Genomic DNA, 26,048 nt, shown 5'->3' on the forward strand with positions numbered 1-26,048 from the left:
ATCTCTAATGTGCATAATACATGCGCTATCAACACTGGTTCGAATGTTGTCTTTAAATGACCTCTTTCACAATTTTAATATTAAAGATTCAAATAGAGTTTAAAGAACTGAAAACACATAAGCCGCATTTAAATAAAACAATGTATCAATACGATTGAAAATGTAAATGACGCACTTAATATGCAACAAAGGAACTAATCTGAAAATTTGCATATAGCAAAATATGTAATATGCACAAGCTGCTTACAGGAAAACACCGGCCAATAAAATTTTTTATGAAATTCTGTAACATTTGGTGTTTTAGTACCTGCTCCTATACGGCAAACACATTTCTTGCAAAATTCAGCAAAACATCTGTAGCTTGTCCCATTAATTAGAGCAAAGTATATTTTTCAGACAAAGTAATTAGAATTTCATCACATTGAATTAATATCTTCCATCTGTGCATTCATAAAATCATAATGACTTAATTTAGTATTAAAAATATTTAATATATAACAGATCAGCCTTCAGCAACTTTGACAGATTACAAAATGCACTCATTGGAATTTAAAGCTACGCCAAAGGAGTCATTCGTGAATCTATCGCTCACATTTCTTTGTCTCTACTCCGCAGCGTCCATCTTGTTTTCATAAGCCTATCGAGGTTCCTTAACCTGTCGCTGGACTCCATTCTTAAGTTTGGTTATTCTAGCTGAGGGCCAGAGTCTGATTGACAGCTGATGTTAACCGACACCTCGTCTGCTTGGAAGTGACCCTTCTCTCTTTCACACAACCCAGCGGCCGAGAGAGAGATGCCCAGAGCTGTGGGGCCATTCTCCCAGCCCAGACACTCAGATCACCCCCAATCCCCCTTCCCCAGAGAGAGCTCTCCCCGGGGAGGGAAGGGCCACGGACCCCAAAAAGCAAACTGAAGGGGAAAGAAAAAGGTTCGGATGATAGAGAGGAAAAGAAGAAACCGAATCTGCGAACACGCGACAAGAGGCTTTGTCAGAGCGCATCCAGGTATTCGCGATCAGTTCGCCAGCTTTGGGCGGCCATTCCGGAGCCACGGCGTTCAGTTTCCTGTACTTCAGAGCTTCAGTGTTCTGCTCAGGGCGCTACAGTAACCTCTCCACCTGTGTGGATCCCGTCTTACAATGACCAACAGTAACCTAATACAGACCGTGACATCTATTCATTAAACGGCACCTGAAACGTAATTTCCTGTCAGCCCATTAATCCACAAAAAGCACGGAAAAAAATCCACAGATCACTATTTCTGTTACCATCAATATCTATTAGAGTTTAACTCTGGTGTAATACAACAGGACAACAAGCATTCTTGTTCAAGACAAGGAAACTCAAGTAAAGGAAAATGCTTATGTCTATAAATTATTCCTTTTTTGCTAAAATTAGGGTATGGTAACATAAAAAATAAGTTTTTATGTATGAAGTTAATAGAAAAGAAGTGAATCTGAAGCATGATGAAAGAATGCCTACACAGTGTGTGTTTTGTTTCGCTTCCCTAATGAATTTGACTAAGCTGAATATCAAACAACTAAGTGATATTAGCATTTTTGTACACGCTACATCCATCTCTAACATCAAGTAGCATGTAAATTTGATTTCATTTTAAATATCTATTTGATTTTATCCAAGCGAAAGCACTTGAGATTAAGTCCCTTAACAAAAGCCGTTGCTCTAACTGGGAGAACGTTCTGGATCGGCCAAGTGTTTCCGCGTCTCGCTGGATTTTTGGAATGGAGGACGGACACGTTTTGGCAGCCAATTTCAATATCATTTTGGCACTTTGTGTTGTGGAGTGCAGGCTTGAGCACTTCAGAGCAGGCATTTGAGAATTAGCACATTAAAAGTGTGTTACCAACACAGCCTACAACAGCCCCTGTACTTGGACTTCAGAAATTAAGTCATCACATTGTGTTGATTATTTTAAATAGTGCCAACGGTGGGTAGAAATACGCCAAATGAGAGGCTGATTATGGACGTCAATAACTCATCTGCTTTTTGGCTGGACTCATTAGGTGGGGATGTTTGGATTGAGTGATGCCGCACTGCCATCTTCTGGCATATCAGGAATCGCTTTCGTTCGTTGTTTTTCAGACTCAGTGTGATTTGATCTAAAGCTAATTAGAAAGTTCTTAAAAAAGAGCAACCTTAAAACATGTGCTCAATCTGAAAAACTTCACTATTGACTAGTGATTTCTGTAAAACGGTTCACGGTAACTGTTTAAAATGCTCACCTTAAACATCTTAAGGTCTAACAACAAAAATGTGTGGTATTTCATTTGTAGATTATAATAATTAAAATAAAAAATAATAATTTGAATGAATTTTCAGAAGACAAAATATCATAATTTCATAAAAAAAAGACCACATGCAACATAAATAAGGAGTACATTGCTTAATAGAAGCCAAAACTTATTTTATATTATTTTACATATTTAAAATTTTTTATATCAGTATAAAAGTTACATTTTTACTGTGTTTACTGAGTTTAAGTTATATTTTTGAGTTTTATTGAGTTGTTAGCTAATTCAAACATTAATTTCAAGTGCAACATTAACAGATTAAACTGAATTCAACATATGCAATTTTTCCTAATTCGTCCTATAAAGTAAAAGGAGCCGATGGCTGACGGGTGACATGGAGCAGAAAGGTGCCACCTTGTAGCACACCGCAGGTTGTAATTGTGAAGACACACACCGGAGCATTTGTTTCTCTTTTCCTGTCTCTTTTTTTTTTTTTTGGACGAGTGTTTTTTATCTAAATGCAAAGCAGGTGAAGGCTGCTCCAGTTTCCTGTAGTAGTAGCTCTCTTGTCTGGGTGCTCCCACTGATAAGAGTCCTACTTTACCCCACATAAAGGAGCCGGGTATCATTTCCGTACCTCTCCCCTTCCAATATATCTCCCTCTCCTTACCCTCTACACACACACACACCACTCTTATTCCCCACGACACACAATACCTGCTCTATTTGCTCCCAATTCAAGGCCAAATTGCAGGTAGAGTTACGGCAAATTTGTTTGGAGGAAGAGTCGGTGCGGGAGCAATAAGGAGCTGGAGGGGTAGAGTGGCGCGCGGGGAGGGCTGGCACAGAGCGGTCTTTATGAGCACCACTCTGCCAGCCAGAACAATGGCCCATATTCACCCAGCGCAAACGCTCAGCTTACAGGTGTTCGTAGAGAGGGGAGGCAGACGCGCACAAACACTCACACGGACACCCACGCGCTCTCGAACGAGCGCACACACACACACACACACACACATACTCTCCGAGCTTTGTCCATTGTGAAAATGCCATGAGCTGTGTCGTCTTGACAGGCCGGCCATGTGCGATCGTGAATGTACGGCTTACAAAAGTTTACAGCGATAACTGTTTCCCATTGATCATCAGGCATCAATTATTATTTACGTTCTGCAAAGGCACATTCACATTAAACTGATCGATGGAGACAGTAAAGACAATACTGTTACAGAGATTTCATAAATTATGTTCCTTTGAACTTTCTGATCGTACAGTTCTAGGAAAAAAAAGACCACGTTCAATGTTTTAACCAACGATTGCTGTTGGCCACTGGTTGTTAAATAAATAAATACTTTCATTCAGCAACTGTAATGGTTAAACGTGACAGTAAAGATATTGTAATATATATTTAAACTGCTTTTCCAACCCCCCAACTAATGAATTTGGTTAATGAATACATAAATACATAAGCACAATTTTAGCTAATGACGACTGTTCATACTTTCATTCAGCAAGGACACATTAAACTGATCAAAAGTGAAAGTGAAGACATTTATACTGTTAAAGGATACTTCAAATAAATTGTGTTTTTTGGAATTTTTCTATTTAATAATAAAATAAAATATTATTTCTACAAAAATATTAAGCTGCAGTTTGTTTTCACACTGATAATAAAAAAAATACTGCTAAACTGATGCCTTTTTCAAATAAATTAATACTTTCATTCAGCATGGGCAAATTAAACTGATTGCAAGTGACAGTAAAGTTATAGTTCTGTTGAACTCTATGTAAATCAAAGCGTCTTTAAAAAGAGAAACCTGGTTTCCACAAAAAAAAAAAAATGCAACGGCACAACTGTTTTCAACATTGATAATATCGGCCAAAAATGGCTGATAGTTCCACATAGTCCCACCCCCTAACTATTGCTATTGCATGGTTGTGTCAAGCAGCTATGGCTTCCTAAAAGTTTTCAACATAAAAATGGCTTACTTTGCATATTAAACCGAGATCCAGCGCAATGTTTTACTTACACGCTTCACCTTTAAGAAAAGGAGCAGAGTATTTGGAGCGCCGGCAAACAAACAAACAAACAAACAAAAACTTTGGAAGCGTTTCTGCGACAAAATCCCAACAACATAAACAAAAACACCAATGCATCCTCAAAACCTAAGCTAAAAACAAGAATTCTAAAATGTCAAAAAGGCACAGACCTAAAAATACCAGAATAGCAAATCACAAGGCTTGCCACCGCCGCCGCTCGCAGCTGGTTTTATCTGCGCATCGCGAGCAGCCCCTTTGCTTTGGCTAACCTTTGTGCGGCAAGCACCGGAGGTTCTGCAACTCTTGAATGCAAAATCACCTCCGCCGGTGTCTGACTATTGTATTCTTTTGGCTTACAACTGTCAGCGGCTGACAGAACGGCACAGATGTGTGTCTCAGCGCAGCGGTGAAGGCTCACCTGAACCAGATGGCTGGTGATAAAGAAAGAAATCAGTGGGATGATTAAGAGAGCTCTTAAGGAGGGAGATTTAGACTGCAAAAAAATAACATTACCGGCTAATGGGATAACTGTGAAGAAAATACAACAAAGAAGTTACGAACAATTTTTTACTCTTTTTTTATAACTCTGCTAGTTCAGGTCAGACATGCTGAAGTGAACGTGAATAATAATGTTTATAATAGCATCGGATCATTAAATGCAATGTAATTGTTTTTTGTTTTATTCTCCTCGAACCTCTTGGCATTTCTTCCTCTGACATTTTCATTGATGTTTTTTCCCCCGACAACCATGAAAAAAAAAATGTTCGACTAAAATGTTAGCTGATCGATACAGCTGTCCCTCCGCTCACGCGCGTGCCCTCTGCTTTTGCTTTCGGAAGTGTACCGAAATTAAAATGTGTCAAGCGGAAAATGTTAATGGCCTACCCAGCGACACTTAAAGACACGCGAGTCCCGAAACAGACAGGCCTTACAGCAAATTATGCAGCATCACAGGCAAAGATTAGCCAGCTTGTCCTGTGCTAGCATTTAGTCACACGGCCCACTCACAAAGGGTGTCCTTTTCATGAAGGTTCAACTGTCCAATTACAATCTGAAGGTGCGCCACGCTATGAAAGAGACTGTCGCGAATTCAGACAGCTTCACCCGAGGTGCCCGAGATCTGAGAAGATTGCTGGAGGATGTCAAAGACAAATGGGCGAAATTCTGGACGTTTTTTAACACAACAGACGGAGAGATGGGAAATGTGTGCACAGGAACTAATGGCTCACCACAGAACCTGTCACTACATTTTATAAAAGTCCAGTGTATGCGAAGTGGCCCCGGAAAGTATTTGGGGCGCTTAAGACACACTTGAAATGTCTGAAAATCACTGAATTAGAAACAAAATATCAAATCAAGTGCCAATTATTTTTAAGGAATGCACTTTTGACATTTAAAAAATAGATATTAGGCATTGAATGATAAAACAGAGGATATACCGTTAAATGTAGTTATAAATGTAAATACTTTTTGGTTAGTGGATCGTGATAAACTACATTTATGGTTACTCGTGTTATCCGAGGAGAACTAACTACTCATTCACTAAAATGACCTTGGGATGTATTGATTGCAAAAATGGCTTAGAAAAACAACGTTAACTCTGAGAAAAGAAATTGAATTTCTTTGCAGATTCTGCTGTTGATAAGAAAATACCACAGTAGTCTTCTCAGACTTAATGTCACTTTTCTGAGGCATTTTTGCAATCAATTTATCTCAAGGTCATTTTAGTGAATGCATAAAGTTCTCCTCAGTTCATAAATGTATTGCAGAGTACCAAAAGGTGTAGTTTATCATGTTAACTCTAGACATGATCCACTAACATTTGACAGTGCCACTTTATATCAAGTGGTTTTAACTACTATGTACTTACATCAAAAATAAGTACAATGCACTTGCTGTGTTCATATTGTACTGCAAATCATGGTTACACTTTATTTTAAGGTCCGTTATTACAGTGCAATTATACATTTAAGTACTAAGAAATATTAATAATAATACATGTACCTACTATGCTTAGGATTGAGGTTTGTTTTAGGGTTACTTACATGCAAATATGCATCACGTATTTTTTTTATAATTGTAAAAGCATGTAACAAGGAAACCATACCTAAAACATTTTTGCTGATATTGAGATGCAGGTGCTTTAAAAAATATAAGTAATGTAACATGTATGTATGCACACAATAAGTCCACTGTATCAAATGAGTAATTTAAATGTAATGCCGTAGTACAGGTCACTTAATATAAAGTCAGATCCATTTGACAACCAGAAAATATCCAGATATCAACGTACATTTTTAATCTGATATAGTGAAATTGAACGTAAATGTGTCCAGATTCATTCTGGAGCCGCTGTATGTGACTGATGGTGTGGTTGAATTCATACTGGTCCTTACCAGAAAGGCACAGATGCTCCTCTGAGGAGACTCCCACTCAAAGCAGCTGTTGATATAGCAGCCAGCATTGATCAGGAACATTATACAGCGCCTCACTCTGTTGAAGTTCTGCAGCAGCAGCTGAGTACAGAACAACATTTCACAATGAGAAAACAAATATACTAAAAGTAAATTCCATACACCATCATTATTTGTTTTTAATTAAATTAATACTATCATTCAGCAAATGCTTTTGTTCATCAGTGGTGACAGCATAGACATTTACATGGCACAAAAGATTTTTAGTTCAAATAAATGCTGTTCTTTTGACTTTACATTCATCAAACAATGAAACAAAAAGGAATCACAATTTTTTCATTCTTTAATGATCATAATGAGAAAAGTTTTGTGAGCTCCCGATCAGCATTAGAATGATTTCTGATGAATCGTATGATGAGGAAAATTCAGCTTTGCCATTAAAGCAAATAAAAAACATTTACATTTTTGTAAAGTGGAAAGTTATTTTATATTGTAATATTTCACAAAAAATACATAAAAATTTATATTAATATTATTTGGGGTTTAATTTTTCATTCTTTTTATTATTTTTTATCTTACAGGCCAAAACATTCTGAACAGTTCTATATATAATATAAATTTCAAATGATCATGATTTATAATGGAAAAACATTTGGTCTAAACAGCACTAGAATAACTGAAGTTCAATAATGGGAAAACAACTTTATAGCATATTGTTAGGTAATAGCACCAAAAATATGATACTAGACCAAAATAATGAAACAAGTCACAAATTAATGGAAACCAAACCATATCTATCTTTGTATTTGTATGAGTATGGAGGAATTATATATTTATTTATTTATTTTTGTTATTCCTCTTTAATAAAATGGCCTTCTTCATGTTTCCAAGAGGGGGTGAACTGCAAATGACCGCTGCTTCCTATGTTCACGGAAAGATCAAAAGCTCCTGGTCGCATAATAGCTTTAAAACGCTACGGCTTTGATCATAGTAAATATCCACATTTACTGTGGTGAAGTGTAGGATTCAGGCTATCCCTTTAAAGTAGGCCATTTGTGTTTGTCATTTGGGATTAATCAAAGTACATTTGAGGTGAAATGTGAAACCAAACTACTAAAGAATAAAATATGTCTGAGATGTTGGACGAAATGAGCTTGAACTGTTGAGAAGACAGTATCGAGAAGTAAAAGCAAATCTTGTGGAGATGCATTTGATGCGTTGCCCTCGCCATCGGTTTGCGTGTAAGTCTTTCAGTCTTACTCCCAAACGGTTTAGGTTGGAGGGGGGGCAAATTCACACCGAAAAGTGCAGAGTGGACACTTTCTAGCTTGCATTCAGTGCGTGACAGATAGAGAGTGTGTGTGTATATGTGTGTGTGTGTGTGTTTGTCCCAAGCAGTGTCTCAGTGACAGGTCTGATTTGGGACAACCCCTACAATTCAGCTCTTTGTCAGGGATGGGGGGAGACATTGAACAGGGTGACAAAAAGAAGCACAGCAGAAGAACCACTGAGGTCCAAACTAAAGGATGGCCAATCTACTTATGCACCCCCAGCGTTGACAGCTTGACATTTCTATTCAGCACCTCCAGAAGAGAGGGAAGAGACAAGGAGAAAGAACGAAAGAGAGAGAGAGAGAGGGGGAAGACGAGGAGAAAGATGCTGCTGTCTACAACTTGTGTTGGGCGGGATTTTATTAATGTCTTCAACAAAGGTGCGATAAAAGTGTTTTCGTTACCTGTTTGGACACTCGTGGCTCCTCTTCAATGTATTTTTGTTCGATGGGAATCAAAGTTCTCATGCCGGCTTTTACCTGCAACATATAAACTTCATGCGTAATTGAATGCAATAATCCACCGTCGAGATCAAGACGCGATCATGATGCGTCATTAACGATCTAATATATCGAGACATCCCTCCATTTCACACACTCCACACCACATGGCCATGTGACGCTCTCTCACACTCCCGCCTAAAATGGCGGACGGACACACACAGCGGTACACAGACGCACAAATAAAAGGCTGAGGAAAGGGGAGTCTTCAGTAATTAAAAGAGAGACAGACAGCCCGGGAGAGGCTGAAGAGAACAGGCAGATAAAGAAGTGAAAAACGCCAGTAAAAAGCAAGCGAGAAAAAGAGAGTGGGACTTACAACGTTATAAATCACGTCTATTTCGAGAAAGATGACCCCTTTGGTTGGCCCTGTCAGTTCCTTGCTTTTCAAGGCGTAAGCTTTGCGTTCTCCATTTTGGATCTGCGGGAGAGGGACATGACAGCCGTCTGTCTGGCAATACCCAGCTGAATACACTCTCCGTGTGACCTTTGAACCCCAGCTGCTGCATCTGACAGAGAGCCCAAAACAACTGTGGCGGCTCTGACAAGTACCTGTTCATTACGGCCCGACCACTGTCAGCCGCAAATTAACTATCCTGGGGAATCAGCCTGGGAGCGCACATTGAGTCCCCCCTTATCTTTTCTTTTCTTCTCTGTTTTTGTTAGTAGCTTTTCCCCCCCTGTGTTTTTCTCACTTTCACATCTTACTCTATGATTACTAAAATCGATAAAGGTTAGACGCACGCTTTGTTGATATTCTCCCCGATTTTTGAAAACTTTTTTGGTGCGTGTCCACACTTTAACATTTTACTGTATGATTTCTAAACCCAATGAAAATATACATGTAAAAAGTCAAAAGGAAAACTTTTTAGTGCATTTCAACAATCTGATACTGATTCACTGTTGTACGAAAAAGTCTGCAAGCGCAAAACTTACATTTAACAACGGAATAGCCACTTTGCCCAAGAAGTCGGCACTTCGGTCTCTGTCTTCGTCAAAGACGGTCACCTCTAAGACTGAGTGGATGTCTTTCACATTGCTAGTTGAAGAAAAAGAAAAGGGGCAGGTGAAGAAGTCATTGACTAATATTAAACACTGAAAAGATCTTTCAAGTCATGACAAAAAAATGTGATTCATCTAAATCCTTGGTGACAATCTCCATTGTGCTGGGGTTAAAAAAAGATGCTGCAATTCTCCATTTGAAATGCTATCTTTGAAAAGTAGGCTAAAGAGGAGAAGTCTAATGAAAGAAAATGAGGTTATTCTTTAAGAGATGAGCGCTCCAAGGAGAGGCTAGATTACCCAGCTTTCCATGGGAATTCACAAATGAATTTCCAGCCGTGAAGATTGAAAGATTATGAAAAAAAAAAAAAAAAACATCAATGGAACAACCTCTAGATATCGAACTAATATAAGAAATTATGTATGGCACATTATCAAACGGCACAATGGCTTGTACTTGCAGAGGGAGTGTAATCTCGAACAAAAGTTCATTTTCTTCTTAAAGAAAAAGTTTACTTAAGTGTCACGTTTTCAACTACCAATACAAAGCTTAATTAAATAACCCTGACTACGTTATCCTGTAACCCTCGGCTCTCAGATGTATCTCTGTAAACCACGTAGCTCTTAAGTACAGCATTAATAACTAAGCTTCTTTAATACAACATGTAAAAAAATGATATTTCTCCAAGTTTTCCACCCGGTTTTCGTATTTATCTTTTTACTGCATGTACAAATATATTTTTTAAACGATCTAAATTACCTGCAATTATCATATTCAATTTTAGACATTTATTTTTTTTCTATCAATATTTTGTATATGAGTATTGCATTCTGACTTAAATATATAATATAAAATGTATATATCAAATTAAATATAATATAAATGTACCTTTTATAAATATAAAACTATATAAATTGTCATACTAAAAATATTTGATTATATGCAAATGCAAACACTGTCTCGCACATTCATATACATGCTTTTGACACTTACAACGTGAAGACTTTGTTCCACTCTGGGTTGAGGTTTTTGTACACGGTGTGCGTCTGTAACCGATCGTTGCTGAGCTCCACTACACAGAAGGGGTCACTCTTGCCTGTGAGGGACACACACACACACACACACACACACATACATTATCTTTATCAGTTTTGTTGTATTTACTGTGGTGTAATCCACTGGGTGGTGCGCTGGGGGGAAAACTACCTGATAAAGGTGATGGGACAGCGAGCCTGAAGGGCTGGATCACACTGCTGTCTTTACACAAACTAAAGCTTCAGTGGCAACTTATCACTGTGAAGCTGATTTGATATATTCATTTTGCCCCTGTGTGGAGTCATTTCCTGTTGTTATACCGATACAGCGGTTTGCACACAGGTAGATAAGTGTTTCAGCTTTTGCGCTGCCCTAGAGCACTGTGAGGACATCTCTATCTCCGTCTGGTGCGAACACACACACACACACACATAGCTGATCACAGACCAGGATGGCGACTTAAATGCATACAGACTGAATGTGGAAAATTTGTAGAAAACTTCATTGTAGATATTATCATGAGGATGTTTCTAGACGCTGACAGGGCATTCATATTGATAAATTAAAATGTCTTGAAGTGAGAAACTTTTTAATAATCCTTTGTATCAATATATTTTGTATTATAAAAAAGTTCAATGAAATATCCTCATGCACAAAATACATTATTATAAGAAGTTGACTCTAGAGACATTTATATAATCCACTGTCCTACATGCTTTGAAATCAGCTAATTACATACGCATGTAAATAAATGTTCGTAATTTAAAGGAATGCTGTTCTCAATGAAAACTTAAACAACAAACTCTTTATATCAGCTTTGATCTAAACTTTTTGAATCATTAAACAAATCTGTAAACAAAACAATGGGGAGCACTTTTGTTGTTTGTTGCAGAGCATTTTTAAAAGCTGAGGCAAAAAATAACATCCATAATGGTGATTTTATAATGTGCTGCTAAGTTAAAATGCAGTACAAAATAATTCACTTTCCTGCATGTAAATAAAAAAAGGAAAGACATTTAGTTGACAAAGCAATATATATATATATATATATATATATATATATATATATATATATATATGTATATATATGTATATATATATATATATATATATATATATATAATTCACTTTTTTGTTTAAATGCAGTGATTACACTATCATGTGGCTGATACAATAAAATATGTAGACTAATAATTTATTTAAAGATATATATTTTTACTGTGTATTAGGGAATAAAACAAAAGTTACAGTAATTCAGTTAGGAGATCATTTTATTTATTTTGTTAAAAAATTGTTAAAAAAAAAAAAAGTAAAAAAAAAAATTAAACCCTCTTCCTAATTTCAAGAGCTAGTTCACAATATATTCACACAAATACTTAATTTGCCATGACATCCTGTAATTGTGAGTATTTTCATCATTCAAAAATAATTTGCATCTGCTTAAATGAATGTATACTGATAGGCGCAGGGATGTACCACCCTATTCAATATCCTCACAGTGACACTCGGTCATCCTCGGCGACAAACTACTACGTGTTCGTGAGGCAGCTGTCTGAGCAAATTACACGCTTCGCACTGAATAAAACTTTGACTCCCCAGGTGTGGCCGCGCAGACGCTATCTGTGGGTTAATTCTGGGCAAATCCTCACAGACCGGCGAGATGAGTTCAACCTCATTCCGGCTGCAATTTGATGAGCGTGTGGCGCGCTGACGTACAAAACGGTAATTACATTTTTCAGGTCTGGAAGGCGTTTTAAATGAAATGCAGGAACGGTGTTAAGCAGAAGTACCTGCACTAGAGGAGCATTAAACCGCCCATAGGATTATCATATACAAACACACTGATGGTGGATAGGGCAGCTCCTACTGTTGTTAGAAAACCGTTTGTTAATGAAATTGCCGACTGCCAGAGTGATGCCTGCATCCGAAGCGATCTATGTGAAGTATTGAGAGGCTCTATTCAGAAGGAAAGCAGTCTCCTGTCCCTAAATACTGTTGGTTTTACACACTGTCACCATTTATCCTGCTGGCCTGGAGTGGAGGCACTCCAGATAAAAGCCTCAATTAATTACAATGAAAAACAGACAGAAAGGAGGGGTGGGACCAAAAAAAACCCCACATTCGTTGGTGCAAGAAAGAGAACTAAGATTTCCCTCTCTTTTCCTTTTTCTCTCGACCACATTATCTTTTATGTTCACTCTCCTTGCCTTCCACTTTTCCTGGACTCTCCCTGTCTCCAGTGAGCTCTCTATTAGAGGAGGCACTGTTCCGTGGCCCGTAACCTTGTTGGCTGACACCTCGGTGCCAGGGCCGATTGAGACGGTGAGTCCGTGAGCGAGCCGGGGCTCTTAGAAAAGCTTTGTGCGCCGACGCTTTGTGGCGGGAGAGGAGTGTGAAATCAGAGCTCATGAGGAGGCCACGGTTCCCCTGGGAACGCCAGACCGAGCTACGAGGTCAACGTAGTGGGCCGGACCCCCGGAGAGGAGCGAGTAAAGGGGCGATTGCAGAACTGTGCAGCAAGCGGGAAGGGGGAGGCTGAAGGGTGTGAGAGGGGAGGGGGGTGGTCTGCCATTGAGCATGTCTTAATTAAAGGCGTCGATTAGGCGATTAGAGAGACGGCAAACGCAAAGCGCTTAGCGGAGAGGAACCTCGCGAGATGCTCCACCTTAAGAGTGACGGTGCTAATGACCTCTACGTCTCAGCCTCTAATTCTCTCTGTCTCTCACTCTCTCCCTCTGTCTTTTCGCTCTTTGTCGCTCCTGTTTATTTCTGCCGCCTCACACCTTGTCTGCGACCGATTGTGCAGCCTTGATTAATATTCTTGTGCTGCAATTCTCAGCTTCGTTTCCCACACAAGTGGTCAAACCAGGACTTACGGTGCCTGCGAAATCTTTAAAGTCGAACAAATATGTTTAATAATCCAAAAATTACAACAATGATCCCATCTGTTTGTCTGAGCAGTGGTAAATAATTTGGAGAGTTGGAGATTACATTTGTGATTCTGTTTGATGTCATTAGTGGTGTAGAAATTATACTCTTCATTTTTAAAGAAAGAAGTGAACATTCTGTCATAATTTCACTTACAAAATGGAATGACTTTTTTTGGTGTCTAACACAAACAGAAATAGAAATATTGCAAATATTGTTTTCTAGATATTGTAACTCCTTAGTGTTCAGTGAAAGTAACAAAATTGCGTCTGTTTGTAGTGATATGAGGGTGTTTGTCTCTTATGCTCAGTACAGTTAAAGAAAAATGATATCTAAAATAATATTACCATCTTAAATATTCTAAAATGATATCTATTTTAATATATTTTCAAATGAATTTTATTTTTGTGATGGCAAAGGTAGATTTCTATCACTCATTAAATTTTTCAGTCATTTTCAGTGTCACATTATTCTTCAAAATCAGTATATATAATATACTGATATTAGTAAACATCTTCTTATTATTATCATTGATATTATTGTTGTTGAACAGTTGCATTATTTATTAATTTTGTGGAAATGTGATACATTTGTTTCGGGATTTCATGTGAACAGAGAGTTTAAAAGAAAATATTTTTGTATACGTTTAATGCACCGTTGCTTTAAAAAAGTATTAATTTAGTTTTGTTTGTTTTTTTTAAACTAACTTACTAAGCCTAATGGTAGTGTGTTCCTTTAAGCAATGTCAAGTCACACAGAAATATCTTATTTAAATAAAACACACATAAGCTGAATAACTTGCAATGAGGTCACAGTAAAAAAAAAAAAAAACAGAACAAAAAGCAAAAACTAATACATTTAGATGCATTTTAATTCTGTTCCAGCATAAATAAATGACCCGAGGTACGTGTGTTTGTTAATGTCTCACTCCGATTCTGAATAAGAATCAACTCACTGCACCGTCTCCGATCTTTTTTTCAACTTGATAATTCATAGTGCCAGAAACTAGGCCTGTCCACTGCAGACCTAATTAAAAGTAAGAATTAATGGAAACCGGAGCAGACGCACACACAAAAAAAAAAAAAAACGTTTAAGAGACACAGTGATCTCAGAAGCCAACGATCCATTAGCACAGAGCAGAATGCAATATTATCAGCCTCCTGCTGACCATTCGGAGGGAAATGATAGGCTTTATCAGTAACAGCGGAAAACAGAGTGAGAAATCATATGTCAGGTTCACTGTATATATGAGTGGGAGGGTTTTCTTACCTGTAACATCAGCTGCCATCAGCCCCTCCGCTCGGATCACCTTCACCTGCACCATGCCCACGTCTTTAATATTGTGAAAGGATCTGAACAGACTCTGTTGAGGTCAATGAAGAAAAAAGCTTTTGCTGGTATAAGAAGCTCTGTATCCACACATCTGAAGAATATACAGTGGTCCGAACACTTCAATTATAATTTTCACTGCATAAAATAACAAAATAATAAAGCATCTCCAAACAAATGATGCTAGACCTTTTTTTGAACTGACTTCACCTTAAAAACCTGTTTTGCTTGTGTTTGTGTAATATGTATAAAAATACATTAAATGACACTTTGTACTATATGAAATAAATAAGAAACAACATTCCATTATATAACGCGAAGGCATTAATTTAAGTTTGAGATTAGCGCATAAATACATTCTGTATATATTTTGTACGCTTTAGAAATGCACTACTTACTGAAATAAAATGATATAATTATGAAACAAAAAAAAAGCAATCAACCAGCAATTTGTGTTAATGTGCGATACAGGAATATTGCATCGTTTTAAATCAGTCATAGCTTAAACTTTATAAACCTCTTCGAGACGTCAAGATAAATCCTCACACAAGATCTACAACAAATACAGATGCGTATAATAAAAAAATACAAATGCTTATAAAAAAGTAGAACATGCAATTTCACATGAGTGAAGAGAGGAAAACAAATGAATAAAATAAAACAAATGTCAAACCTGAATTATGTCAATTCACATTCAGAGTGCACGTGTCTATACTCTCATCCATGTTCCTCCGGAAAAATAATTTCTTTCAGTTTCAGATAACTACGTGAGAAATTAAGCAAAAATAAAAGCAGAAGCAGAGACGCTACTAAAACTGTAAATCTTCGGGAGGTGGATAAACTGCTCAAAGACAAGTACATCAGCAAAGACACTTAAAGCATGATTTATGAGCGAGTCAATTACGCTCATACTGATAAAAGCCTCTCATTGAGAGACCATAATACTCCATTACAGTTCCTTTGTGTGTCTTTTGTAGCATTAAAGGGGCTGACATTTAGCCATGAAACAAACTAGGCATCACACACTAACTGTGTGGTCACAGCATGAGCAATCTCTCTCCCCCGACTCCTTTTTCTCCACATTTTAAAGTGTGTACAGTTTCGTCAAATAAACGAATAGCAAAAACACAACTATAGTAATTAAATATCTAACAAATGACAAAAATACTTTTTTAAAGAATTTTATTATAAGGAAAAAGAGATATTGATTATGTCTAATAGAGATCTCAACAACAACAAAAAATCTAATATCTATTTTTTCTAAAACAAAAATTACATTTCATAGCTCTAATATACCTAAATTTAAGTTATGAACTATTATTCTAACAAATATCTTGTTTGTTTTACTTTTTTTAAGTTAAAAGGGGTATAGTCTCCTGAGCTACAAAAGAGCAACCTCATAGAATTAAAACTTTTAGGGTCTAATAAATGCACAGCAATGGAAAGTTGTCCATTAAATATGTCTGTACATCTCTGCCCTCTCTATGAACCGCAGTAAAAGTTGAAGAAACTTGTGACATTTGCTAGACGGACACTTTGAAATGCGAGTGAAAGGAGCTAGACCGATAGAGATGACACAATCTCACTGGTGTGCCGTCAAAAGCACTGGAGACCTCACTTTAATTCTCTTTTTGGCAATAAGCCCTACACATACCCAGAGGAATAATTATAATTTGAATTTCTCAAGTCGGGGCCAGGCTGCAGACTTAATTCATTATACACTCGGACTGGCTTTGCCTGTTACGAACGATATTATTGTTGAAAATCCTCTGATAGCAAACGAGTGGAGAGCGAAAAAAAAATCAAGTGATGATTGAGGGGGGAGATTTATTTTTACACATACATTCAATGCATGATTTCTCGGTAGATATCAAGGGCTTGTTATTTATGATTATTGCAGCCTTGAAGAAAAGTGGCAGATTTTTTGGGGCCGGGGAGCTGGTGCATTTCCATAGCAGAGGAATTTCAGATTTGCAAAGGGTGCTGGCTTTTCAGACCCCTCAAAAGACAGGCAAGGAGATTGAAAAGCTCAGGAGATGAGGCCTCTTTATTTTTTTAATGAAAGGCTGAAGAATATATTTTCCCACCCCCCTCGGCTTTGGGGCTGGCAAGGCAAGGCCAACTCATATGGTACGCTGAGGAGGAGAGAGGTTTAGTCCCATTACAGGAAAGGGGTAGCGCATAAACACTTGCGCGCTCACACACACACACATAGCCCCTTCTAACCCCCAACCAGACAGTAGGGACCGAAAAGGGAGAGAAGGGGAGGGGTGAGATGGCGGGGCCGTGTCTTGAGTGACAGCTTGTCACCGTGACGTCTTATTCCATCTCTGTTGTGGAGAAAATGAATGTCACCGCGCGGAGCCTTATGACTCGCTGTCATCTCGCAGGCGCTCACCTTTTATCAATGCTCTAAATAACATTTCAAGCCCACCGTCTCCAGCCGGACAATCCGGTCAGGGGACATTAAATCGGATGACTGTGAAATGTCATAATAAAAATGGAATGCTAACAGCTTCCACCCCCCTCTTCCCTGCCTCCCTCTTTTGCTGCTCTCTCACTCTTTTCCTCCTACTTCCCGTCCTTACACACACACATTGCTGTACTTGTTCACATTTTGATTTGGAAGCGAGTGACAGGGCCAGAGAGGAACTGCGCGCCTCCACTTCAGCAGAGGTCACCCTGGCCCTGATGCCCATTAACGTCCATTACACACGAGTCGCCCGCACATGCCCGGCTACTATTAAAATGCATAATTTCTCTCTGCTTACAACAACAGCTGTGAAGCGCAGATACAGTCCACCTCTCTGGGAATATTGAGAGAATAACTGCTTAAAGACTGAGCTCCGAAAAAGATGCAATCGTATTTGAGGCTTATCTTTTTCTTTTTTTTTCTTTTTTGAATGAGACTAAATGCAAATCGATATACAAAAAGAGACTGAAACACAAAGGCTTACATTTACAATCATATAGTTTTCATTAATTCACATTTAATAGTGTGAGTTAATGAATACATTTTATTAAAAAGATTACCGTTGTTGTTATTATTATTATTATTATTACTATTTTACTAGTGTTTATTGTAAAATCATGTAAATTTATATTTTTATAAATTAATAAACATAAATACATTCATTTATTTATTATTATTAGTAGTAGTACTACTGCTATTACTACTATTATGATTCTGTTTATTGTTACTTCAACTATTATTAGCTTATGCATTTATTTAATGTAAAAAAATGCATTACTATTATTACTGTAATTATTATTACTATTATTAATATAATATTGCTGTTAGCTTATCCATTACTATGTAAGTAAGTAAATAAATAAATAAATAGATAGATTCTGTACAAATATTGTTCATTTTTAACTACTGCCTTAATTAATTGTACAATAAAGGCTAACTAGTTTTTACAAGTCTGATACATATTTATTGTGCACACAGAAAAATCAAGCCAATTCAACTTTAGGCAGATATGTCAAAATAAATGAAAAATGTGCATGTTGTAATCCTCATAAAGTGAATGAAAGAGCTGTGGATATGACGTGATGTGCTGAATGACAGGTAGGCGACAACAGACATCTTCATTCTCTGCCATTAGCACACCTTGACAAGGCTTCCTAGCCCACACATCCTATATGCAAAGTGCTGAAAGTCATCTGATATGCCCCCTCCACTTTAATGATGTATCTGAGGCTGGTGCAATGCTGCATTAAAAGACTTAATTGCATTCTTTGCACCCCCCAACCCCCATCCCCGGCAAGTAAGGACATCCACAGTTTAAATTAGGAGCATCTGCAGTTTCACAACATCTCTATACGTCACCCCCTCAAAACCTCCTGCTCTTAAACACTTTATTTGTTTGGAAGACATCAGCAGTCTCCTAGCACTTTAACGCAGAGCGTTGATAAGTAGTTATGGGCGTTTTGCGCCGCAATTCTGTTATCCACAGATAGCTGATCTTACGACGATATAGAGAGCCCACACTCTCTCACTGGACCTGTCTATCTTGCATATGGGTGGACCACCACCTTGCCCAAGCCAATCTGTTTAAGGCGTATTGTGCAGCACTAACATCGGCACTTTCTGTTATCTGACACGCTTGATAAGGTGCATCTTTATTAAATTCCCTTCTGTGAACGGGTGTCAAGAAGGAAACCGGGAATATGCTAATAGCAGGGACAAATTAATGTCCTAATGTCTTTTTTGGAATCCACTGTCCCATCCTCTATTTAGCCCCCCATCTTCTCTTGAGCATATCTGTCCCTATTGGACTGCAGGCTAGGGTGCTAATGAATGCCTGGATGCATAGTACAAGGTGGGGGAGCGAGTGGGGAACGAGGGAGTGGAACATCTATCCTTTACCACTAGAAAAAAAAACTGGTGTTGTGCAAGGTGAAATAGCTTTTCTTTTCATTTTGCACACTAGCCCCTCCCATCTCAGCGACCAGTACCCCAGAAGACGCAAATTTCTCCTTTCAATTCTGGTCCAACAGCTCCCCCTAGTGGACGTGGCGTGACAAAGTGGCGACGGAGAGCAATACGGCGCTAACCCGTCATACGTACGGTTATGTAGGTCACCTGTCCGCAGTTTGGCCTGTGGAGTGTTTTCCACCGGTACTTAACCGAAGATCAAACACACCTCCCAGCATGACTTTCCACTTCAATTAGAGCAAAATATTGCGCACAAACCTGTGTTTCGACAAGAATCAGGTTAGCGAAACACGCTGGGCCCGCGGAAGCAAACCTAAACATGTCGGGTCTCTTAAAGCAGTCGCGATTCAAGAGCGTCTTCTGTCGCTTTACCCCCGAGAGCAGCTGTATCGAGTGTGAACAAAAAGTGGCCCTTTTGTTTCATCCCTGTCTCTCGCTATTGGCATGTAAAGAGGTGGCGGAGAGCCGCAAATAGCGGCAAACGAAGGGTTAACAGGCTAAAGACAAAGCGAGAGGCTGAGAGCATTGTGCTAGAGTGAGGACTGGAGGGCCTCGGGGCCATGATGGGCCAAAGGCCTCCGCATAGGGACACTGGGCTCCTTTCAGACCGGGCCTTTCAAGAGCACACCCTGCCTGAAAAGAGCCTGTCACAGCCCCCCGCTACTGCTCTCCTTCACAGCTCTCTATCCCAATCAGCTCCTCTCTCCCTTTCCTCAGAGAGCAGGGAGGCCCGGTCCTCCTCTCTGCAGGCCTGAACCAATCTCTGGCCCCCAGAGGTTGGCGCTTTTCAAAAGGAGGTCATATCGCTGAGGTTCTGCCAGGTCTGAGAACCCAGCGCCAACTGAGACGCAATTCAGCTCTGTCTATACATATGAGGCACATATACACCGAGAGAGGACATTTCAATACGGTATTTTATCAGAACACTACATTTGGCGGGCCGAGAGATGTTTTGTCGCTTTAAAATGCTTCCGAGATGACTCTACCTAGATCTTATTTGACAGTTCCCATCAATGATTCAGTAAACCGTTCAATGGAAATCACCTCAAAGGACGTCTTTTGGAAGTCCTCTTTATGCTACCAAAAATGCCAAAATGTTAAGGAAGAATGTTAACAATTAATCTTTCCTGAATCTTGGCCCTTTAGCAACAAATAAATTGAACCTTTATTTACAGGTTGTAATTTTAAAATCGAAGCAAACTGAATTTGTATTGTCAGGTGGAAACAAGGAAGTTTCCATTAACTACTGTCTTATACTAAGTAATGGTACTTTCTATCCCTAACCCTCAGTGTTTTATACTGCACTAGTGATCATTTCAGCATTCAAAGTGTTTTGAATATAAGAGTTTGTCCTTACGTATCTGTGGAGAATCTCCTTCCTCTCATGGGGGTCGTCCAGTACGTTGACGGACAGGTCTGCGATGGAGACGGCAGCAGAGGCTGTGAGAGTGACCAGCAGCACCAGTGTGCCCTCACCCTCCTCCAGAGGCAGGTCCAGTCTGTGTGTGCACTCTTTTGAGAGAAGAGAGAGGTCTACCTGGCACCTGACAAAGACACAACACCATCATCATTATCTTGTTGTCTGAATATCACAAGTATGACAAGAGAAAGACGCAGCAGAAAAGAGAAAAAGAAACTGAATGAGTGTGTGTTTCTTATAAGGCCCCTTCTTACCCAGTGGACATTTAAAAATGATGTAGTAGACAAGACAAGTTTTTTTAGGTTGAGGAAGCAGCTGGTTGCCACAACACAGCTTTGCTCATTAATATTTATGATCAGTTATTAGATTAGTTTGTTTGAATATTTTAATATAACACTTTATTTTAAGGTGTCCATAATACAGAGTAATTACCTAGTAAGTACTTAGTAGTAGCCATTGTACTACTTACATTTAACAAAATGTACTTACCATGTAACTAAGTTATGGAACAGCTTCTACTACGGAGTCTACTTATGTAACCAAAAATGTAACCAAAAGACTTTATATAATGGAATTATAAATGTAAGTGCACAGACGTAAGCTACTTAAAATAAAGCCTATTAAGATTGCACTTAAGTGTACACCTAACTGCACACCTCATCTAGCTGCACCTTAGTTTGATTTAACCCATTAGTACACAGCTTAAATGCATGTAATAGCTTTTAGAATTACATTACAATTACAGAATAGTTCACAGGCATACGCTACTTATGATAAAAGCGTATCAAGATTAAACTTAAGTGTACAATTAGTTGTGTAACAGACTCGTATGTGTAACAGTAGCTGCCTGTTACATCTACATCATTACAAACTGTAATTACAGGCTGTTCCATAACTTAGTTACATGGTAAGTACATTTTGTTAAATGTAAGTACAACGGCTACTACTAAGTACTTAATTAGGTAGTTAGGCTGTATTATGACACTTTAAATTAAAGCGCTACCAAGATCTGCATTATGTAGTGATTCTAAGAGATTTGTAATAAATAATTAGCTCATTTCCAAGTCAAAACTGAATTTTTCTTTATTTAATATTTATTCGTTTGTTTGTTTGTTCAATAAAAGTATTAAATTAAATTAAATTTGGCTGAATTGAAATGAAATCCATTTCAAACAAAAACTCTTTTCAATTCAGGTAGTGTATATAAGTATAAAATTATACTGAAATGAGAGATATTTTAACATGATTACTCCTAATGATAGGTAAAGCAATCCTGTTACATTAAAAAAAAGTAAATTCATCTCAATTCATTCAAATTCATTTCAAAAAGGAAAGAGACCACAGGAGAGAAAACATCTGAACAATTGCACTAGAATACAGTTTGTTGCCAGCAAATGTTCCTCCACACGCTCCCACTGTGACAATGTGTTCTTCTCTACAGGAACATCATGCAGGTACTGAAAGCTTCAGTTGATCCTGAATGGAGTAACTAATGTGGAGATCAGTGCTGGGGCAGGCTGGACAACTCATGGTCAGAGAGGACTCGAGTAGATGAGTGTTTAACGGAGGGAAATAGCCAATTACAAGAATGCCACCCGACTGATTCTGACATGCCACCTTTATGAACAGGAGCACTGGTGTAGGGGACAGACAGGAAACTAAGTAAACTCCGCTGCCTCATTCCCACATCGCACAGCCATTAACTCCACTGTCAATCACTCTTAATGGGGTTTTGTCAAAGGCTGCGATTCTCAAACCCTCTCCTTCTTACTCCCTCTCTCACACACATAAGAACTGTCTGTGAGATGACTTTAGCTGCAATATACCATACAGCAAACCTGTTATTTAGCAGTATTACGCTTGTGACTGGTCTATCACAGCATTTTGCTGTCAAATTGTATATACAAGTGATAGTTAAATTGTATCTTACATCACTGTGTTGTCTGTAATAAAAATACATATATATTTTGTGTATTTATTCGGAAAGCAGCTTTGCTTTAAACACCTTAACACATTCTCACGGTTTATTTATGTTATGGTTTAATTTGCTAAATAACATTATGTACACTATTAAAATCAATCAAGGCTTTGGTTGTTCAAAACGGGCTGTTGTAATCGTTTTACTCTAGAAGTCTATTAGACAGCGGTTATCAACATTTTGTCTAAAAGGTCTTAATTACCCAAACAATAGTTCAATTTAAGAACTTTATATTTTTTGTGTTTTAATAATGAATTTATGTGACTTTGCTTAAATTCAGAATAAGGCATTTTCACTCACAAATGGCAATTTATTACTCACTAAAATATTTTAGAGCTTGACATCACAAGAAAAATATCTTGATGATTTTTTTTCGGATTTTATGTATACTTGGTGATTGCTTTCTAGAAAAGTAGACCTAGTGGCCCCAAGTATACTGTACAATGATGTAACAGTAATGAATATCATATTCACAACATATAACTGTAGTGAATATTTCCAAAAAACTACAGTAATTATGCGCCATAATTAATCAGATCAAAAAATGACCCTTCAACACTAATGCTCTTTATTATTTTTTTTATTATTATTATTATTATTATTATTATTATTATTATTATTATTATATTCTTCTTTTTATTATACTAGTTATACAAAAAATACTGGTCACAGCATGTACATATAATTGCTCTTTTGTTGTTTACAATAGCTTTATACTGTTTTCATTTGTAAGTCGAAAGTTGAAAGTGTCTGCTAAATGACTAAATGTAAATCTAATGCAAATGTTAATCAATGACCAACCTGCCCATAAAGTCATCTTTCTTCCCTGCATCTTTGTCCCAGATGGTGATGTCAATGAAACCGCCCTGTTCATCATACAGGTGGAAGTCAAACTGCTCTCTCCACTGAGGGTTTAGCGTTTTTGGTATTTTCTGCATAGAAGGAAAGAAGCACACTTGATCAGAATTTACCTTGCGTGAAAGAAAAAGTCTCAAATGAACAAATAACTTGAATAAAGTTCATGTGGACCATACCTTACTTTTGTACTTTTGATGTCCCATTCTGAATTTGACATAAGGGTCACTGAGGCCATTGGCGTCCATAGGCTGGAGGTCATGGGCCTCGATGAGACTGATGCTAACAATGCCTCTCCACAGCTGAGCTTTTCTGTGAACGTCTGATAACCTCATACTCTGATGCTGCAATGTGACAGAAACACACACCCATACACACACTCACGTGAGGCAAGATACAATCCAATGTGAAGAGAAAGTCGGTGAAGTAAAAGCTGAAGGGCAGACAATGCGTTTGTGGTCAAAAATGCGATGCGAAAACAGTGCAGCAACATGGAAGACACATATTTTGAGGGCGCAGTATGTAAGGAAAACACACACAGACAATGCACGGCACTGCAAAGACGGAGACAACGCACAACACTGTGTCAACTGTATCCTTCCATGACCAAGACACAAATATACACTACTGTGCTAAATTCTGGGGTCAGCAATATCTCAGCTGAAAGACATCTCTGCTGCATCTATTTGATCAAAAATGCAGTAAAAACAGTAACACCGTGAAACATTACTATAACTAAAAAAAACTGTAACATATTAAGATGTAATTTATTTCTGTAAAATATTGTAATGCTGATTTAGTGCTCAAGAAATAAGATTTATATACATAACTATACTATATATATAAAGTATATATGTGTGTGTGTTTGTGTGTGTGTGTACATACACTGGTGCTGTCAAATGATTAATCTTTTAAAAGCAAATCTTTGAAAAGATTTTGTACATTTATTATATATATTTTACAAACTAACAAATTTAGATTAACAGACTTAATATATATTACTAATTAGACAATCTCTCACTACTGTACATGAATCATTTTTGCTTAAATTTGGAGTGCTTGTTAATGTGTTTCTTATTTAAAATACATATTCATTCAGCTCTGAGCAAACCTGTTCTGAAGAAGAAGAAAATAACACACACACACAGTTTTGATGTTAAAAGCAGGCAGTTAATGACGTTCTCCAGATATTAGTGTGATACTCTAAATGTACACACAACCGCTGTAAAATTACTCTTTTTGTGGGAAGGTTAACATTCAGAGCTCTAATGTGATCTTTGGTCACGACGCCAAACAAAAGCGGCTTGTTTTGTTCTGATGTTGACTGTGACTAAAAAAAGGTTGCACTGCCTCAGTGACGTGATGTTCAAAAGAGATGAAAGTCTAAAACCATGAAGTAGATTAAGAAAGTAGAACTGGAAGTAAGCATAATTTTGGCTAACAGCTGTGTTAGCATTAATTTTGTTCTTCCATGCTCTTCAGGGTGAAGTTTTCTTTATATTTATATATCATAGCAGAAGTTTTAATTTAGGAGATGTATCAATTACAAATCCCACTTGATTTGCAACTACAGAGCTCATCGTTTACGGTATTTTGGAAATGAAACAGATATAGGGAGTATAAATAGAAGAAACACCCAAGTGTGCACCGCGAGCGATGTAAAAGTAGTTATCGTAGCGCTGTTACAGTATTCCCGAGACCCAGCCAACATGGCCCACTTTGGAGCTTCAAAGGCTTGGGTGGGGTAAGCCTTTCAGCAGGACGTCCTTATCCACATGCTGGAGAGCCACTTTCATGTTTCTGGGCCTCTCTGAAAGTTGGGCTCCAACATTAGCCAAAACAAAACAGGAGTTACTTGACCTCTGCTGGGACATGAAACTGAGAGCTGGGCATTTTGTTCTCTTGAGGAGCACAAATCAATGCAACTAGGTTGTGTGTTAGAAATGTCTTAAACTGGGACTTCACTTGAAGACCACATTACCGCTGAAACTAGGACTTTCACTTAGTAGACAACAGAGAGGTCTGCTGTACACATGCATGCATGAACCAGAGACAGAGAGTAGTTATTCCCATCCCAGACCAACATGCCACTTTCATACAAAACAATCCATTCACAACACATGGAAGAAGAAAACATACAAAAATAAATCAATAAATGTTACCTGCTCTTTTAATGACTCTTTTAAAAATGTAATATTTATATATATTTACATTCTTCTTTTTATTATTATAATTAATATATTGTTAGGTTCAATTTTTGTTTATTTCAGTTGAATTTTATTTCCAGGTAGTAATTTAAGTGCTTCAACTTATTTCTATATTTATTTTACTTTATATTACTTGGCAGGTTTTTAATGCCATCTTTGTATTTTATTTTATTTAAGCCTTATTTCAATAAAATACTTTCAATAAAACTTTTTATAGTTTCTGTTTTAGTTAATGATAATAATTCTGATATATTACACAAAAATATCAAATTCAGAAACGAACGTTGTCACTTGGATTGATGGATAAAGAATAATTAGC

The 26,048-nt window shown here is 37.8% G+C and overlaps 1 protein-coding gene across 7 annotated transcripts in view; it reads right to left on the reverse strand.

The window, feature by feature from the left end:
* mctp1a (multiple C2 domains, transmembrane 1a) overlaps positions 1–26,048 on the reverse strand; it is a 127,155-nt gene that overhangs the window by 36,900 nt on the left and 64,207 nt on the right. For 6 of the 7 annotated variants that reach the window (XM_043240778.1, XM_043240783.1, XM_043240780.1 and 3 more), the window contains 9 exons: positions 23,702–23,866; positions 23,469–23,599; positions 20,627–20,813; positions 14,769–14,862; positions 10,530–10,632; positions 9,470–9,572; positions 8,853–8,954; positions 8,438–8,512; positions 6,685–6,804 (listed from right to left, as the gene is read on the reverse strand). In XM_043240778.1, coding sequence (XP_043096713.1) covers positions 6,685–6,804; positions 8,438–8,512; positions 8,853–8,954; positions 9,470–9,572; positions 10,530–10,632; positions 14,769–14,862; positions 20,627–20,813; positions 23,469–23,599; positions 23,702–23,866 — 1,080 coding nt within the window. The remainder of the gene's footprint in view (positions 1–6,684; positions 6,805–8,437; positions 8,513–8,852; positions 8,955–9,469; positions 9,573–10,529; positions 10,633–14,768; positions 14,863–20,626; positions 20,814–23,468; positions 23,600–23,701; positions 23,867–26,048) is intronic. The other variant, XM_043240782.1, reaches the window with a different exon arrangement.

This window comes from Puntigrus tetrazona, chromosome 5 (assembly GCF_018831695.1).
Source record: "Puntigrus tetrazona isolate hp1 chromosome 5, ASM1883169v1, whole genome shotgun sequence".
NCBI lineage: Eukaryota > Metazoa > Chordata > Actinopteri > Cypriniformes > Cyprinidae > Puntigrus > Puntigrus tetrazona.